Raw genomic sequence first — 18503 nt, forward strand, 5'->3', positions numbered from 1 at the left:
TCTAATAAAAAATATCTGGTACAAAAATAGCAAAACTATTCATAGTATTATTGTCTAGCTGAGGTCAAGCAATTTGTGATTGATAATAGCAGATCCACATTTTTCAACTGGGAGCCACGTGGTTTGCTGTGGGCCTCCAGGATATTTCAAGGGGAACATGGGTGAAAAATGTATAAATGATGGTGGAGTGGGCAAAGCACGAGACTATGGGGCTAATGAGTAGAACGGAGGAGGGGGGCCTACAGGAAGGAAACAAGGTCAGAGGAGGGCAGGTGGCCATACATGAAAACTGCGTTAATGGGAGGGGAGCACAGCATGAGACCAGGAGGTCAACCAGCAGCACGGGGGTCACCGGAAGGAAGGTTGGAAAGGGGCCACAATCAGAAAACAGTTCAGACACACCACAGCACATGGATCTTCCAAACAGGTTGCACACATGAAGCAAGACTCTGACCAACACCATATATACATAAACAGACTTTCCCTGTGCATTATTTTGCTCCTAACTGTACCTCTACTACCTTTTTTTCTATGTAGTTTCCCAATGAGCATTTCAGTCAAGACAGAAATCCTTAGTAAACGACTTTTAAAATTTTTCTCCTTCATGAGAGAGAAAAATAAATCTACATAGGTCTATGACGTGCACTAAGTGTGTTTAACTGGGGGTGGAACTTTAGAGTACACATTCAATTGTACTATATTTTAAATGTCATACAGAGTCAACAAATGCAATGAATGTTCGGGGGAGAAAAGAGAAGAAAAGAGAGATAAAAAACATTTATAAAATGTAATGAATATCTGCTACATCAAATATTTGTGAAGTGAGCCTATTAAAGTAACTCAAATATTTAATGAATGCATCTCATAACTCATGGTAGATTTGCTTGTTCTTGTTTCACACTATGTGAATGGATAAAGGAATTAAAGAAAATCTGATTAGTCAAGAGAATGAAACTTTTAAAAGGGTAAGAATTAGGGTAGCCAGGGTGATAGTACAGTAGTTAGGGTGCATGGGTTAGCAGAGGGGTTATGGGTTAGGACTAGTGCAGGGTTCAGGGGTTAGGGTTCTTCCCTGAGTTTTGTGCCTGGTGTGGCCCTGCAGGCAAAGGCACTTGGGCCAAGCAGCACCAAACTGCAGGCTTTAGCATCCGCTAAATGACCAAGTGGCTGAGTATTGCAGTGAGTGGCCCTGTGAGCACTGCTTAGAGAAATGCCCTCCACCCCCCCCCCTCAAAAAAAAAAAGTCAAGAAATAAAGCTGGCTCCTCTGGATCTTTAACCTTCCTTAAAATAGCCATATGAATTAGGTAAGCCCGAAACCTAAGTGTTCTTAAAAGCTTCTGGAAACATAGAGTATTTCCACGTCTTTATTAGTTATGATCAATTTAGGGAGGACCTAAATACTGGTTAAAATATGAATTAAGTATGTAGCTTCAAACTTTCAAGGGCCATTGGACTACCCAATCAATTAAGAAACAGACTCTTTACAGTGACTTGAAATAACAAGGTTACCAGTGTTATCCTATGCAAAACCATTCCTGAAATAGAAAGCCTTTGAGTCAGAACTGGCACTGGGATGGCCTTTGAACCTTGCACTCCAGAGACCAATCTTCTGAGGATATTCACCACATCAATAACTGACAAGAAATTGTGCCCTAGATATATGTGATGAGAATAGACCAGGTCTCTTTAATTACTCATAAGTGGCACAGACACAGAGAGAAGCACTTTAATATGTCATAAAGGATTGAAAAATTCAACTAAGGGGAACTTATGTTAAGACCGCTGCATAGAATATAATAAGATCTTTGAACTAAAAATCAATGGGAGAAAGGAAAGATGAATAAAGAACTGGACAGATGCTTCAGAGAAGCTGCCATACTCTCATTAGCCTTATAGCTCCATTCCTGGCATTTCATAAACTCTACAGTTCATCAATTATTTATTAATTCAGCATTTTACCATTGATTTAATAAATCTGTTCTCAGCTGGATTTATTTAGCATAAAATAGCTTTAAGAGAAATAGACAATTTCCATATTGTCTTGTCTTCTTTGATTATGTTCACCCTGGGCTAAAACACAGAAGACTATAATTCGATAGTTATTAAATCTACTTCCAAACAAGGAACTTCTTCGCAGTAAATGAGGAGTAACATGTACAAAAATGACTGTCATAAAGCCTGACAGAGCTAAATTATTAATGCGAGACATTCTTTAAGCAAAAAGCACCACCAGAAGGTTAAGCCTCTGTGATGAGAGATCAATCTTAGATAATCTGGATACTAAACTTTTCCAGAATGAAACACTATACAAATATTTATTAAAAAGTACAGTAAACAGGGGGCTGGAGCGATAGCACAGTGGGTAGGGCGTTTGCCTTGCACGCGGCCGACCCGCGTTCGAATCCTAGCATCCCATATGGTCACCTGAGCACCGCCAGCAGTAATTCCTGAGTGTAGAACCAGGAGTAACCCCTGTGCATCGCGGCCGGGTGTGACCCAAAAAGCAAAAATAATAATAATAATAAATAAAATAAAAGAAAAAATAAAAAGTACAGTAAACAATTTTGTGTACTCCAATTATTCATCTCCCTTTATCCACCTCGTTTCTGCTCTTGTTCTCTTTTACCTTTATTTATTGTTCATACCTTTGCTACTTAATAGACTGAAGAAGGTTCGTTTAACATGTTATATAAAGGTATTACTTTATAACATGTAGCAGATACATGGTACAAAGGTTAAAGTATTATTTAAAAAGTTATAGGAAATTAATAAAAGTTTTATTTTAGTTGTGGAGTTAAATTATTTGTGATCCACAGATAATTAAAAGTAAAACAGTAGGTGATTCTTACAGTACTTAAATCTGTGAAATATTATCACACAAATCAATATGCAACAACTAGACTGATTTTAGAATTACCATTATAGACTACTTGAATATTTTAAAATCATTTTTAGGCTTCAATCATTCATAGGGTTCTTCAAGCCTGTGTTCTATCTTGAAAATGCATTTTGCTTGCTTGTCCCTTTGTTTCTTTATTAGCCTATTTCCACTCTGAAAAAGCCCGTGTTCTCTCTTGAACACACACGTTTCCCTTCCATGTCACATAAGTAAGTTTCAATAAAAACTATCTCGCTTCACAAACTAAAATCATTTCTAGTCATTTCTGTACATCACAAATGCCTGACTAGATGATAAAATATAAAACAGCTGTTTAGAAATAGCTAGCCATTTCCTATGTAGAGGTAGGATGTAGAAAGAAGCTGAATTTAGAAAAGAAGCATTTGGCAGAGCCTTAGAGCTTATTTATAATTTTTAAAAGGAAATATCCTAGGGTTTTCAACTTTTGGACATTTATTTTCCCATGATGAGTTAATTAACATCCCCTCTGGAATAAAAATCAATGCATGTGTTTAATACATAGTAATACTGATCACTTAGAAGCATAGAAAAATGCTTTTAAATGAAGGAAACGATGGTGAGGTTGAACTCTAAATTTTCTGATCTATGAAGTTTGGTTAATTATTACTTCCTAAAAATAAAGAAATTCTGGAATGAATTTCAGGGGAATATTCTGTTTGTTTTATTTGGGGGTAACATTCAGTAATGCTCAGGGATCACTCCTATTAGACTCAGAGACTGTGTGGTGCTAGGGATTGAACCCAGGTTGGCAATGTAAAAGGCAAGCACCTTACCCACTGTACTGCCTCTCTGACCCAATAATTTCCATTTTTATCTATAAACATTCACCACACTTTCACTCTTTAAAACATAAACCATGTGATTTTATTTATATACAAAACAATTTAAACTTCTTGATCAATTTATCAAATAGCTCTTTCTTTCCATCCTTAACAATTTCTTGTTAAAATTACTTTCATACATTAGACTCATAAATAAGTATACCAACTCAACTATTTGTCTACCCTGACAAATGTTGCCCTTGACTATAAATTATGCTATCATCAAGTAAGCAGAATCTCTTCTCTGCTATCTATTCAGCTTGAAAAACATCTCATAAGAGAACATTTCACACAACTCTCTATTCTGCCTTCTTCAATTGATGTTATTATAATTCATAAAATAAAATCTAAAGTTTAAAATCTGTTATAGAGTATTCTTTTATAAGATTATGAACTTTTGTGCTTGCATTTCAGTCATACAGTGATTGATTACATCCCTCCACCAGTGATCCCAGTATCCCTCCCAACACCCCCACCCCATTCCCCACCATCCCACCCTGCCTCTGCGGCAAGGCATTCCCCCTTGTTCTCTCTCCTTTTGGGTGTTGTAGTTTGCAAAAGAGGTATTGAGTGGCCACCATGCTCGGTCTATAGTCTACTTTAGGCACGATTTTTACATACAGTGTCACATTATAAAATTTTACATCCTAATATACTTGGATTTTTTTCAAACTACAGAATTTTCTTTATTGTATAAAATTTTTATATTTCTTGTAAAATTTTTAATCCATGAAAATCTGTGAGCCTACATTTCATTTCTTAAAAGTTACACAGTGGTTATAACTTTGCTATATTGAATACAAATGAATTTTCTACTAAAAATAATTTTTAAAAAACCAACTTTTATATTTGGAGACCCTCAGAATTGTGAAGGTCTGAAGCTCAATTACCAAGCAAAATGTTTTTATGAAAACAAAAAAAAAAGGGGGTGAAGCAGACCATAGTCCCTGGAAGGAGTGGGGGGGAGGGAGAGAAGGGAGGGAAAGAGGGAGGGAAGACAAATGGAGGGGGAGAGGAGAAGCAGATGAGAAAGGAGAGAGAGAGAGAGAGAGAGAGAGAGAGAGAGAGAGAGAGAGAGAGAGAGAGAGGAAAGTAGCCAGCATAGAGCCAGAGAATGGCAGTCTGGGGGAGGAGGGTGTCGGGTGGGAGACTGGGGTCACTGGTGGTGGGAAATGGACACTGGTGGATGGATGGGTGTTGGATCATGGTCTGACTGAAACCCTATCATAAACAGCTTTGTAACTATGTATCTCATGGTGTCTTAATTAAAAAAAAATTCTTTTTATTTTTTTAGGGGGGATGGCAGAGAATTGTACCAAAAATAGTGGGATTTGGAACTGGAGTGATGTTATAGAGGGTAAGTCATTTGCCTTGCATGATCCCGACCTGAGTTCAATCCCTGGCATCCCATATGGTCCCCTGAGCACTGCCAGGAGAATTCCTAAGTGCAGAGCCAGAAGTAACCCCTGAACATCACCAGGTTTGGCCCCAAAACAAACCAAAAAAAGTTGTAGTACTTGGAAGTGCACTTCTAAACCTAGATTTTTCTTCTTTTTGTTTCTTTTTTTTTTAACTCCTGAGTGTTTCAACTAAGATGTTTTTTGGCCAAAATTGAACTATAAGTCACCAGTTCACAACTTCTAAGATTCACCAGAGAATTGATTAAATTGATTTAAAAAGTGATTAAATAACCTCATACAAGAAAGGAAGAAACATGAGAATAAACAGACATCTGGAAAACAATGAACCAGCAATATAATTGTTTGCAAAATTTTGTCATAAGATAATTATGCATCATAAAAAATCTGGTTTCAAGACCAGACTTCTCTCACTTTTAGAAACATCTGTTTTCATTTACAACATTTGAGGGGGAGGAGGAGAGGAAAGCAAGTGAGTTTACTTTAAAGTTTGGAATCACTATATCATGGAAAAAAAACCCACAAATATTATGTTGTGGCAGATATGTCTTTGTTTTCAAATGCAGTACAGTATAGTTACCTATCTGAAAGATCTATGTAAAATTCAGGTATTTTTTTTTTTAACAGAACTCTAACCTTATAATTGCCAACATACAATGCTTTTTTGTGTTTTGGGCCATACCCAGTGGTGCTCAGGGGTTACTCCTGGCTCTGCACTCAGGTATCACTCCTGCTGATTCTGGGAGGCCATATGGGATGCCTGGGATCAACTTTAGGTTGTTTGTCATCTAAGGCACCTTAAAAGCACCTTATAGGGTTGGAGCAATAGCACAGGAGGTAGGGCATTTGCCTTGCACGCTGCCCACTGGCATTCCCAGCATCCCATATGGTCCCCCAAGCTCCACCAGGAGTAATAATGAGTGCAGAGCCAGGAGTAACCCCTGTGCATTGCTGGGTGCCCCCAAAAGCAAAAAACAAAAACAAAAACAAAAACCCAAAAGCACCTTACTTCTCCAACCCCCTCGATTAATATTTTTCAATCAGTGGCTTTCCAACTTTTCTGTGACCTAAGTCTGAAATGCATCTAACTTTGCAACAAAGTACATACATCCATAAATACATACTTTTCTGTGTGTAAAAAATTTCAGTTCATGTAAGCTGATGTTTATAGATTCGCCTTTAAAGTAACTAAAATTTTTAAATAATAAGTGATATTTTTTCTACTATTTAAAAAGACTGTTGGTTTGAACTAAATTAAACTTTAGTTAACCACAAATTCCCTGAAGGATAGTGCCCGCACCTCATTTCATACATACAACAAATTAGAACATTTTACTGAATCAAAAATGAAAAAAATACTGCCCTTTTCACTTTCCCATTTTTATGTGCATATCTCCACAGAAAGAGAAGTTCTCTTCTATCTTTATTTCACCTAGTCTCCACATTGTCCCTAGATCAGGTAAGAACATTTTTTTTTTTTCAATAATCAAAGCTCTGCCATGGGACTGACACTATTTACAATATGTATTTTATTTTAGTTGTTTATTTTCTTTTTTTTTTGCTTTTTGGGTCACACCTGGCAATGCTCAGGGGTTACTCCTGGCTCTGCACTCAGGAATCACTTCTGGCATGTGGGATGCTGAGAATTGAACCCAGATCAGTCGCGTGCAAAGTAAACGCCCTACCCGCTGTGCTATCGCTCCAGCCCCTACAATATATATTTTAAATCAACTATATACAGTAAGTGCTTTTCATAAAAGAAAATTTCATAAAAGAAATACTTTCTGAATTTATATCAATAATCTAAATTTTACAATGTTAAGGGATTTACTTGAATTTCTAGAAGTATTACCAAAACCAAAACCCACATCAAATGTTACATTTATATGAGTCTGTAGAAAGAAGTGATTATGCCTTTAAAGCTACACCAACTGAACTTCATATTGAAAGGATCCTTACCTGACAATGTAAAGCTAACGAGTTTCCGAGGATGCTGATTTCCTGAAGCACCTCCTTCCATGCCTTCTGCTCCCATCTGCAGAAAAAAAAAAAACAAACAAATAAACAAAAAAACCCTGAACTTTCAATGGACTATAAAGGTACTCGACATTTCTAAGGAGATACATATTTCAAAATATGATTTGTTTTTGTTTTTATTATAATTTGTTTTTGCTTTGGGGCCACACCCAGCAGTGCTCAGGGCTTATTCCTGGCTCTGTACTCAGGGATCACTCCTGGCAAGCTTGGGGACAAAACGGGGTAAAGGGGAAACCAGGTTAGCTGGGTGCAAGCAAGTATCCTACCCATATCACTCTGTCCCCATATGATGGCATTCTAACAGGTAATATCTTTGCATAGACTCAAATCTTGAAATTGAGAAACAAATGCATATACTCAGACACCAGAGAACGGACCATACCTAATTATTTTTAGTTAAAAACAAAAGCAGCTTTCTAAGAGAGAAAAGATAGCTTTTCTGAGACAGGAAATTGTGTCTTCTATACTGTTGATAAGAATACAGTTGAGGGGCCAGAGAAATAATAGTTTCAGTGGGTAAGACATTTTGCCTTGCAGATGGCTGATCCAGGTTCGATCCCTGGCATCCCATATGATTCCCTAGCAATGCCAGGAGTGAGCACACAATCAGGAGTAACGCCTGAACATTGCTGGTGTGTTCGGGGAAAAAAAAAAGAGAGAGTGGGGCTGGAGCAATAGCACCGCGGGTAGGGCGTTCGCCTTGCATGCGGCCGACCCGGGTTCGATTCCCAGCATCCCATATGGTCCCCTGAGCACCGCCAGGGGTAATTCCTGAGTGCAGAGCCAGGAGCAACCCCTGTGCATCGCCGGGTGTGACCCAAAAAGCAAAAAAAAAAAAAAAAAAGAGAGAGAGTGAGAATACAGTTGAGCGCCAGGAATACAGGCCAAAGGGCTGGAGTTTGTTCACGTGGAAACTTTGGGTTTAGTCTCCAGAACTGAATATCTAGTCCAAAGCAAAGTTGGGATGGCCCCCAAACAGAAGAAAACAAAACGGAAATAGTTGATTTTTAATAGTTACATTACTTTTACTATATTAGAACATTCCCTTGTATAAAAAATCAAACATCAAATATCTACCAGACTATTAGAAAAATCAAGACTAAATTAAATGCTGATTTATATCAGACACGTACATATGTACACAGACACAGGTAAATCCTCTTTTGCCAAGTATTTCTTAGTGGCCATGTGGTAATACATTGCCCTTGTTAGTTCCTGTTTATTGTGCTGTAAGTACATGACACATGCTTTTATAGTTAGCAATAATAATGTTTTACAAGGCTATTGTACTCATTAAATAATGTGAAGCTTTTCAAAAAATCTTACAAGGAAGTGACAGACATATAGCTCAACATGTTGGAGCATATGCTTAATTCCTAGCTCTGAAAGGTTCCCCAAGCACCATGGGCAGTGACTCAAATCCTGAGCCAGGAATGTTCCCTTAGCACCATTAGGTATTATTTGTAAAATAATACAAATTTTAAAAATCCCTTCAATATAAGTGATATTTCATTTGTAATTATAGATCAGTAATAGGACACGTTACAGATTTGGGCCTTTCTCTACTTTGTGTGCAGTTATTTCTCTCTTCATGGTACACTAGGATTAAGGTTCCTGATTTACTGAAACAGAAGTCTGCAGGACTATGAAAAATAGAATTGAATCCTATGTATGTATTCTGAATAGGAAACTGAAGTCATACTTTAATTCTAAAGCCCAAATTAAGCCCTTTTGTCTTTGCAGTATTCTCTATATATGCCTCTAAAACACATACATCAGAAGAGACTCTAAGCAAAATTAGGGAATTGCAAAACAAATTCCATTCAGATTTTGAAATATAAAATTTATACTTTCTCCCCTATTTCCTGTATCATGGTTAAGCCTATTTTGTTTCATGCCTAATTGCTTCCTGATTGTTTCCTTAGTTTGTCCATCCATTGCACCAACCTCTGAATGACAGTGTGTTGACACTCAGCAAGTATATACAGGTCATTATATTGTATTGTATTCCTCTGACACATATCCCCAGATTAACTAGAGCAGAAACAGCAGCAAACTAGCCACAATGTCTTGTCCTGCTTTCTCCATACATACCACTGGAACTATAGTGTTGACATTCAAGGAAATGTTGACTAAAAACACAACAGGCACCAAGCATCCTGCCTCTCCAGTATCTTGGGCACAGTCAAGTATCTGATCTGCCATGCCTTACGTTCAAGTGTATAGGCCAATGAGATGTGATGTCTCTTACTGCTGTGAGCTATTTCTACCAAGTGAGTTACATAAGACAGAAAAGACTTACAACTTCTTTGTTGAAAATCTACTTAAAAGATAAGAAATAAAGGCCACGCAGACAGTACAAAGATTAAGGCGCTTGCCTTGCATGTGGCTGACCCTAGCTGGATCCCTGGCACTGTATATGGGCCTTCGGGAACCACCAAGAGTTGATTCTGAGCACGGAGCCAGGAATAACCCCTCAGAACTTCTAGATATGGAACAAAAACAAAGCAAATATAAAAGAACAGAAACGAAATAAGTGTAAATTCTCATTTTTTTAAAATGTGAAAAATGATAAAAGTGACAAAAAGTCATTATAAAATGATCCTTACAAAATTCAGTGTCCTTTCCTACAACTGTAACAAATATTCATTTGAAAAATACTCAAAAGAATTCAATTCTGTCATACATTATAATAAGTCCAGAAAGTATCAAACATTACCACTAGATACAGGGGCAGCAATGATCATAAAAACATCTGCACTCAGTGTTTAGAGAGAGATTTTAAAATAAACTCACTCCATAGATTCATTCCAGGAAAACCCAGAACAACACTGTCAACCAAAAGTTGAAACAATACATGGTAGTGAGTGATCACAGCCTAAATCTGTCCCTGAAGCTGAAGAGATTTCCTGTACCAAGTGTCCGAAACACATATCATTGTGTACTCTGATGAATGACAATGACGTCAAAGTACAAATGAAAGGGGAGACAATTTTTTTTATCCCTGATTTATTGCAAAAGGATATGTGAGAAAGGAGACCATGTAATTAAGATGGCAGCCCATTTCCTTGCTTAGAAAGTTTCTTGGCTACTTCTTTCAGCTGCCTTCTTTGCATTTGATTGTGGAATCGTTACTCTAACTGAGATTTGTAACTATTAATGTTAATCTAGCAAAAACAATTAAATGAATCTCACACACCTTGGTGGTTTTATTGAAACACAGTGCTAAACTCCAGAATCCTGGCACAGACACTCAATTTTGGATATGAACCAAACAGAATGCCATAGCCATGCCACCGGACCCCGCACCAGGCTGTTCCACTTGGGGCGCCCCAGAGGGGTTGGTTAAGAGCCCTCCCAGGCCCAAGGGATACAGCCCCGGCAGCCAAAAGCCTCCAAAATCCAACCTCCGCCATGCTCAAGGCTGCTTTCCACATGCTTGGGCCAAGCCTCACCCACCAGTGAACCTATTCCTGGACCGCAAGGCCTCGAATGACACATCATAGGACACACTCTACCCATTCTCCAAGGCTACCATACCACATTTGATACGGTTCAAATAGTAGGCCACCAATCATAGAGGGAAATATATATATATGTATATATTTGTGTGTGCACTATATATACACACATATTTACAGATTCATATACAAAAGTACACATATATATTTACAGATATATATAATTATATACAAAAGTTCACAAGGTTCAACCTTTAAAAACATGTTAGTTATATCTTATAGAAGGTCTTAATAGCTCCTGCCAAAATAGAATAATCTTCACACTCTTACCTCTATGATACTTTTTTGTAGCGTTTTCAGCAGTTTTTGATAACAAACAATACAAAATATATTATTTTGATTCTGCTTTGGGGCAGGGATTGGGGTTTTTGATGGAAACACCCGAAATGTGGTGGTGAGAAGGTGTAATGATGGTGGGATTGGTGTTTAAATATTAAATGTAACCAAACATTGTGAACTACCTTATAAAATTTTTAAAAAAATTAAAAAAGGATGGGTCAGAAATTTGTTGACCAATCACTCAGTCTTCAAACCAAAATATTCTATGCTGAGTGACATAGCAGTATCAATGAAGATTTTTTTTTTTTTTGCTTTTGGGTCACACCTGGCGATGCACAGGGGTTACTCCTGGCTCTGCCCTCAGGAATTACTCCTGGCGGTGCTCAGGGGACCGTATGGGATGCTGGGATTTGAACCCGGGTAGGCCGGGTGCAAGGCAAACGCCCTACCCGCTATGCTATCACTCCAGCCCCTCAATGAAGATTTTATCTCGTTGGAGCCAGAGCGATAATACAGCAGGGAGGGTATTTGCATGAAGTCAGTATTAGATTCAATTCCCAGCATCCCATATAATCCCCCAAATCCACCAGGAATAACTCCTGAGTGAAGAGCCAAGAGTAGTCCCTGAACACTACAGGGTGTGACACCAAAACCAAAAGTATAGTCGAAATGACATTTGCACTTATATGTTCATTGCAGCACTGTTTATAATAGCCAGAACCTAAAAAAAACCCGAGTGCCTGAGAACAGATGACCGGTTAAAGAAACTTTGGTACATCTACACAATGGAATACTATGCAGCTGTTAGAAAAGATGAAGTCATGAATTTTGCATATAAGTGGATCAACATGAAAAGTATCATGCTAAGTAAAATGAGTCAGAAAGAGAGAGACAGACATAGAAAGATTGCGCTCATCTGTGGAATACAAAATAACAGAGTAGGAGACTAACACCCAAGAATAGTAGAAATAAGTACCAGGAGGTTGGCTCCATGGCTTGGAAGCTGGCCTCACATGCTGGGGGAAAAGGCAAGTAAGCTCTGGTTGCAGGACCCACCCAGGAGAGGAGATGCATGCTGAAAGTAGACTATAGATTGAACACAATGGCCACTCAATACCCCTATTTCGAACCACAACACCCAAAAGGAGAGAGAGAGAACAAAAGGGAATGCCCTGCCACAGAGGCGAAGAGAGGGGGTGGGGGGAGGGGGGATGGGATTGGGAGGTGGGAGGGATACTGGGTTCACTGGGGTGGAGAATGGACACTGGTAGAGGGAGGGGTGCTTGAACATTGTATGAGGAAAACACAAGTATGAAAATGTGTAAATCTGTTACTCTATCCTCATAGTGATTCACTAATTAAAAAATAAATTAATTAAAAAAACAAATCAAACCAAATAAACAGAAAACCATATCTGGAGCAAATCAATATCTCCAAAATAATCACTTGTTTTTACAGTTATCTCAATGCAAAATACATGAAATGAGATCAATATTCACCAAGCTATAAACTTCCACAGTTGGATACTGAAATTGCTCAGTTTGATAAAATTGGGAAACTTGTTTGAAAACTATGTATCTGTATTCTTATAGTCAATTTTTCAAAAGTTTTATTATAAACAACTCCATATTTCTTGTTTTCTTCTTAGTATATTAATTATACTATAGTATAAGATATGGCAGAATTTTTGGTCAAATACTTGCATTCTCCTTGTTGTTAAAAAGTCATATATAAATAGGTTATTCTTATACATTCTATATTATGTTTATTCTAGTGGGAACTAAAATATAAACAACTTAGATGTTGAAGATTTTGTCCATATTGTTCTCTCTTCCTGAAACACCCTTCCTTCCTCTTTTTCACTTTTCACCTATGTAATACCCAATCATCCTTCGGACCGTTATGCAAGCAGATCTTTTTTAGGGAGCCTTCCAAGACTGATAAGACTAAATCCTGTTTAGAATAAATCCTTGTACTATGTTGTCTCATGTTGCTCCACTTTAACTTAATGTCCACTTCCCCCACTAGACAGACCAATGACAACAAAAATTCTCTCTCTCCCTCTCTCCCTCTTTCCCTCTCTTTCCCTTCCTCCCTCCCTCCTTCCCTTTCTCTCTCTCGTTTTTGGCAGGGTATGGGAAGGTCATACTTGGCTGTACTCAGGGGTCACTCCTGGCTCTGCACTTAGGAATCACTCCTGCCCATCCTCGGTAACTATACAGGATGCCGGGCATGGAACTTGGGTCAGCCTACATGCAAAGCAAGTGCCCTGCCCACTGCACTATCTCTTTGGCCTCAGCAAGGACTGTCTGTCTTTGTGCATACTCTAAACCAGAAAATGCCTTCAATGCAGGGGAGTTAGCTGATATTCAATGAATATGTACTTGAATGTATAAATAAAAAGGAAAAATGGCTTCAAACAGTATTAGTGGGTCTGGAAATTTTCAAAATTGCATCTGCACTTATTTTTCTGAATTCAGGGAGTCAACCTAGCCAGTACTTTTCCCAAAATGCATACATTCATAAACGCGCACAAACAACAGTGTTATGAAGGTTCTACATAGAAGGAGCCAATGACCATGTTTCTTGCTTTCATGACCTGATTTTCACTTAAAAAAAATGAAAATGTTTTATATGTTTTAGATTCCATGAATCTGCTGAAGCCATCTGAATCCAACCACTCATGAAGAATGGAATACATGTTGGGGTACTATTAGACTCTAGAATTAGACAACTGAGTGAGAAGAGGTAACAAGGTTATGAAAGTTATTCATAAGCAAATTCAATAAAATCAGTCTCCTCCAACATTAAATGAGATATCTTCCCTCAAGTGAGAACCTGGTAAAGTGGTCAGTCTAGTGGGCATCTAGTAGGAATTGCTATACCAAAATTTAAGTGTGACTTTGGGGACTACATCCCAACTGAGGGCAAGAGTGATTGATACTACTACCTCCAACAAAAACAGTATATCCATGTTCCCCATCTCATACTGTATTGGGGGTAAAGTCACCTTACATTATAAGCAGGTGGAATGACACAACTCTAGTTGTTATTTTTTTCTGTTTTACTCACTGAATTTGTGTAGATTAAAGTCAAGTAAATGTAATGTTAAGTGCCAGAGTGACTGTACATAGGCCTGGGTGTTTGCCTTGCATGAGGCTGACCTGGGTTTAATCCCTGGCACCCTTGAGACCACCAGGAGTGATCCCTAAGCACAGAAACAGGAGTAAGTCCTTAGCACTTCCAGGTGTGGCTCAAAAACAAAAACAGAAAAAAACAAAACAAAACAAAAAGTTGATACTTATCAACTAAATCACCCAGCCTGAATTTTGAAAATACCCTAAAAGTATCTTCATTAATTTGCCTCATGACTGGGTTTTCCTGGGGAATTAGCTGTATATAGAATTATTATAAATTTAATCATATTTTCACACTGGTTGGATTCAGATATGCAGACTTGTAAGTTATTGCCTTTTCTAAAACTGAACCCACATTGCAAGTGTTTCCTTTGTCACTGTTCCTATATCTCTGTCAGAGGCACGAAGCTGAAAACCCAATCAAAGCTATGGATGTGTTAGAAAGTGAGAATGAGGGGCACTCACCATCACAGCAGGGTTCTTCACCGTGATGCAGGGTGTTGTGGCTCGCAGAGCTCCACTGATGCCGTGATAGTATTTAAAACAGATTTTTATTTCAGCTGTAAATGGAGAAGAACAACAGTTTAAATACTAAGAGATTTAGCATTTAAATGTTTTTTTAATTAAATTTTTTTTTGTCATTTAGAAAGCACCTGATGAAATCTACCACCCATCTCTCAGAAATACAGGACTCTGAATGATCCCTTCTTTCCAATAGGAACAACAGACCATACCAATTCCCGACCAATATGATATGCGTCTCTGAAGCTTTCTAAGAATATCTCAAATATATTAGAAAGGCAATGTGCAAAAACAACACATAAATTACATATGATGTGTTGATGAGAGGAAGATTAGCTACTATTTATTGAGGTGATCTATGAAAAACAGACACGATTTCTCTGCTCATGCTGTTGTTTCCTGTAATTTATGTTATGAGAAACATAAATTCTTGTTCTCCTATTAAAGATTTAGTGGAGTGCTGGAGAGCTAGTAGAAGGGGTGAGGTGCTTGCTTTGCACACTGCCACCCTGGGGTTGACTGCCGGCACCATATGTGTTCCCCTGAGTGCTGCCCGGCGTAACAGCTGATCACAGAGTTATAAGTAAGTCCTCAGTACAGCTGATGTGTTTTTACCAACCCTGATAAAAGAAAAAGAGATTTGGTGCTCAGGTTTCCCAAAGGACAAACAGAAATGACAGTTGAAGCTTTTCCCCAAATCTGTCTAATTCCAAAGCCCTCACTCCTCACCTGAATAGTACAGACTGTAGCTATCGAAGCAAAGAGGAAAAAAGTCAGTATGATAAAGTATGAAAAAGAAAAGTAGTAGTAGCTAGTAATAAGGGTATGATGAACTGTATTATTTTAATTCACCAAGGTGACTGAAATATAGCTACTAGACAGGAATAAATACATTTATGTAGATATGCAGTTATCTCCAAAGAGGTGTGTATAGATATGTATTTCTTTTAACATACCTAATATTGTTAGCTATTCAAGAATATTTTTTAAATTAGAATTTGAGCCCCCATTTGACCCAGCAATACCACTTTTGGGAATATATCCCCGAGATGCAAAAAAGTATAGTAGAAATGACATCTGCACTTATATGTTCATTGCAGCACTGTTTACAAGAGCCAAAATCTGGAAAAAACCAGAGTGCCTGAGAACACATGACTGGTTAAAGAAACTTTGGTACATCTACACAATGGAATACTACTCAGCTGTTAGAAAAGATGAAGTCATGAAATTTGCATATAAGTGGATCAACATGGAGAACATCATGTTAAGCGAAATGAGTCAGAAAGAGAGGGACAGACATAGAAAGATTGTACTCATTTGTGGAATATGAAGTAACAGAATGGGAGACTTACACCCTAGAATAGTAGGAATAAGTACCAGGAGGATTGCTGCACAGCTTGGAAGCTGGCTTCAGATGCTGGGGGAAAAGGCAGCTTGGACAGAGAAGGGACCACCAAATAAAGGGAGATTGGAGGGCCCGCTTGGGATGGGAGACCCGAGTTGAAAGCAGACTATAGACCGAACACGATGGCCACTCAATACCTATATAATTGCAAACCACAACACCCAAAAGGAGAGAGAGAGAGCAAAAAGAATTGGCCTGCCACAGAGACAGGGTGGGGGGAGATGGGATGGGTTTGGTGGGAGGGATACCACCACATTGGTGGTGGAGAATGGGCACTGGTGGAGGGATGGGTACTCCATCACTGTATGATTGAAATGTAAGCACAAAAGTTTGTAAGTCTGTAATTGTACCTCATGGTGATTCATTAAAATATAAAAAAAATTACAATTTTTTTAAAGCAATCTCAACTTTAAGCAGCTCAACTAATTTGAGTTACTTAATATATATGCACATGCAATATATAACCTGAATTTCACAGGTGACAATACAATGGTGTTTCTTTAAAGCAATTACAATTTTAAAGCCTCCGAGCAGAAAGATATGTTCATATTATCACATTCCAAAAACCTACAGTGGCTGAACTTCTCTGGGTCACTGAGGGATCTGGTGAGCTGCTTTGGGCCTGTGGTGGTGTTCAACATAGGCAACGGCAGAGGTGGGTGGCCTCATGAGGTCCCCGGCCTTCATGGCCGAGTTTTCCTCTCACTTGAGTTACCCGGATTATCAAAGTGGGTCAACTTGAGCTATCTCCCCAAGGAAGTTAATCTTCCACTAACTCTGCTATCAAATGCCAAAGTACTTGATTTACTTATTTTAAGGGGGAAAGATGAAAAAAAAAACCCTAATTTGAGAGTTTATACTGAAATTTTCCTAGCAATGATGAAGCACTAAATCTTAAAAAAAAAAGTATTGTATTGTGTATTTCTACTATATATGTTAATCAGTGGTTCGTAAGGTAGTGAGTTTCATCACGCAAAGGATTTTTGTCATCATACCCACTGAAACGGATGCCTTGCATAATGCCAGGCAGTGCAAGGGAATTAGAGAAAGGTTTCTGATCCAGGTGGCATTTTAGAACATGATTCCTGAAATAATAATCATACTGAGGACAAAATATAAATGACAAACACTAAGAAGGAAAAGGGCTGACTGTTTAGAAAGCATGTACACCAAGGAGAAGATCTGAATACACTGCAGTGTGAGAAAATCCTTGTGGGACACATAAGTCTCAAACTTAGAGATGAAAAGGGCAGGGTTAGAGGAGAAAAGCATGGTGACTGCAGGGAAGCAGGACAGCGGATGCTGAGTCCAAGGAGCTGCAAGATGCCCTATGCAGGAATTTCAGCTTTATTATTGCTCCATTCTCCTCAGAACACCTTTGCAAATGACTTTCCTGAACCAAGGATTGGTTTATTACTAAAATAGTAATAGCGATATAGATCTGAACAACCTGTGCTTTACACTTGCTTTTTCTAAGACTAATCACATGTATTCTGCAAGAACAAAGCTAAGCTCCATGTGCAAGCCTTGTCAAAGCAAAAGAAAGCGCAGTGATGTGCATGACAGAATTCTATGTGTATGCGCTCATTTGGATCATACTCTAAGTGCTAGGAACCAGCAGGCTGTGACTCTGCCTGCAGCAATACTTCATAGATCAAACAATGGCTAGTAAGTGAGCAGCTCAATTTTCAATAGACATACATTTTATATGACTATTCTCCTAACTCTTGCTCCCGTCTAGATGCCATATCCTAAGATTTTAATGGTCAAGAAGATAACAAACTGAAACCTTCAAAATGTGACTGCTTACTTGAGAGTATTAATAGAAACGTTTTGCTGGAAGATGATTATTAAGTCATTATCTTAGTCCTTGCTATAATAACAACTTTCTTTTCCAGTGACAAATCAGAGTCCCTGAACCTCTAACATAAACTTATTATAAACCACACAAAACAGAGTTTGTGGAAATGATCACTAAAAGCACTGCAGAGGGGCCAATGTGATAGAATGATGCACATGCCTGACACAATTCTAACCCTTGGCATCCCATAGGGTCCCCCAAGCACAGTCAGGACTGACCTGAGTGCGGAGCTAGGAGTGAGCTCTGAGCACTGACAAGTGACAGAAAAATCACTGTAGAGCTGACAGCTTCAAATTGTTTCAAGACCAGGTGCAAAACTAAGGAGACTCATATAATTACCCATTACAAAACAAAGCATGTAGACTAGTTACCAAGACAGAAACACAGTATGGACAAAACTAGTCATTTGGAGGTAGTCCCAAACTGGCTTCTCAGCAGGACACAAGTGCAGATTCCTGGCCCCTAAGTTCTAGGAATGACTCCATGCTGAGTGGGGCTTGGTCACTCAATATTTTTTAAAACGATTTTACTAAGAACTTTCCCTCTGAGTGAAAGAAAGAGGGGGAGATTCTGATTAATG

General features: G+C 38.4%; 1 protein-coding gene across 6 annotated transcripts in view; it reads right to left on the minus strand.

Annotated features, from left to right (window-relative positions):
* The window catches only part of HECW2 (HECT, C2 and WW domain containing E3 ubiquitin protein ligase 2), a 396920-nt gene that overhangs the window by 126809 nt on the left and 251608 nt on the right, over positions 1-18503 (minus strand). For all 6 annotated transcript variants that reach the window (XM_055120479.1, XM_055120478.1, XM_055120481.1 and 3 more), the window contains 2 exons: positions 14601-14695; positions 7121-7196 (listed from right to left, as the gene is read on the minus strand). In XM_055120479.1, the coding sequence (XP_054976454.1) occupies positions 7121-7196; positions 14601-14695 (171 nt within the window). The remainder of the gene's footprint in view (positions 1-7120; positions 7197-14600; positions 14696-18503) is intronic.

The sequence above is a fragment of the Sorex araneus genome, chromosome X, assembly GCF_027595985.1.
Source record: "Sorex araneus isolate mSorAra2 chromosome X, mSorAra2.pri, whole genome shotgun sequence".
Taxonomy (NCBI): domain Eukaryota; kingdom Metazoa; phylum Chordata; class Mammalia; order Eulipotyphla; family Soricidae; genus Sorex; species Sorex araneus.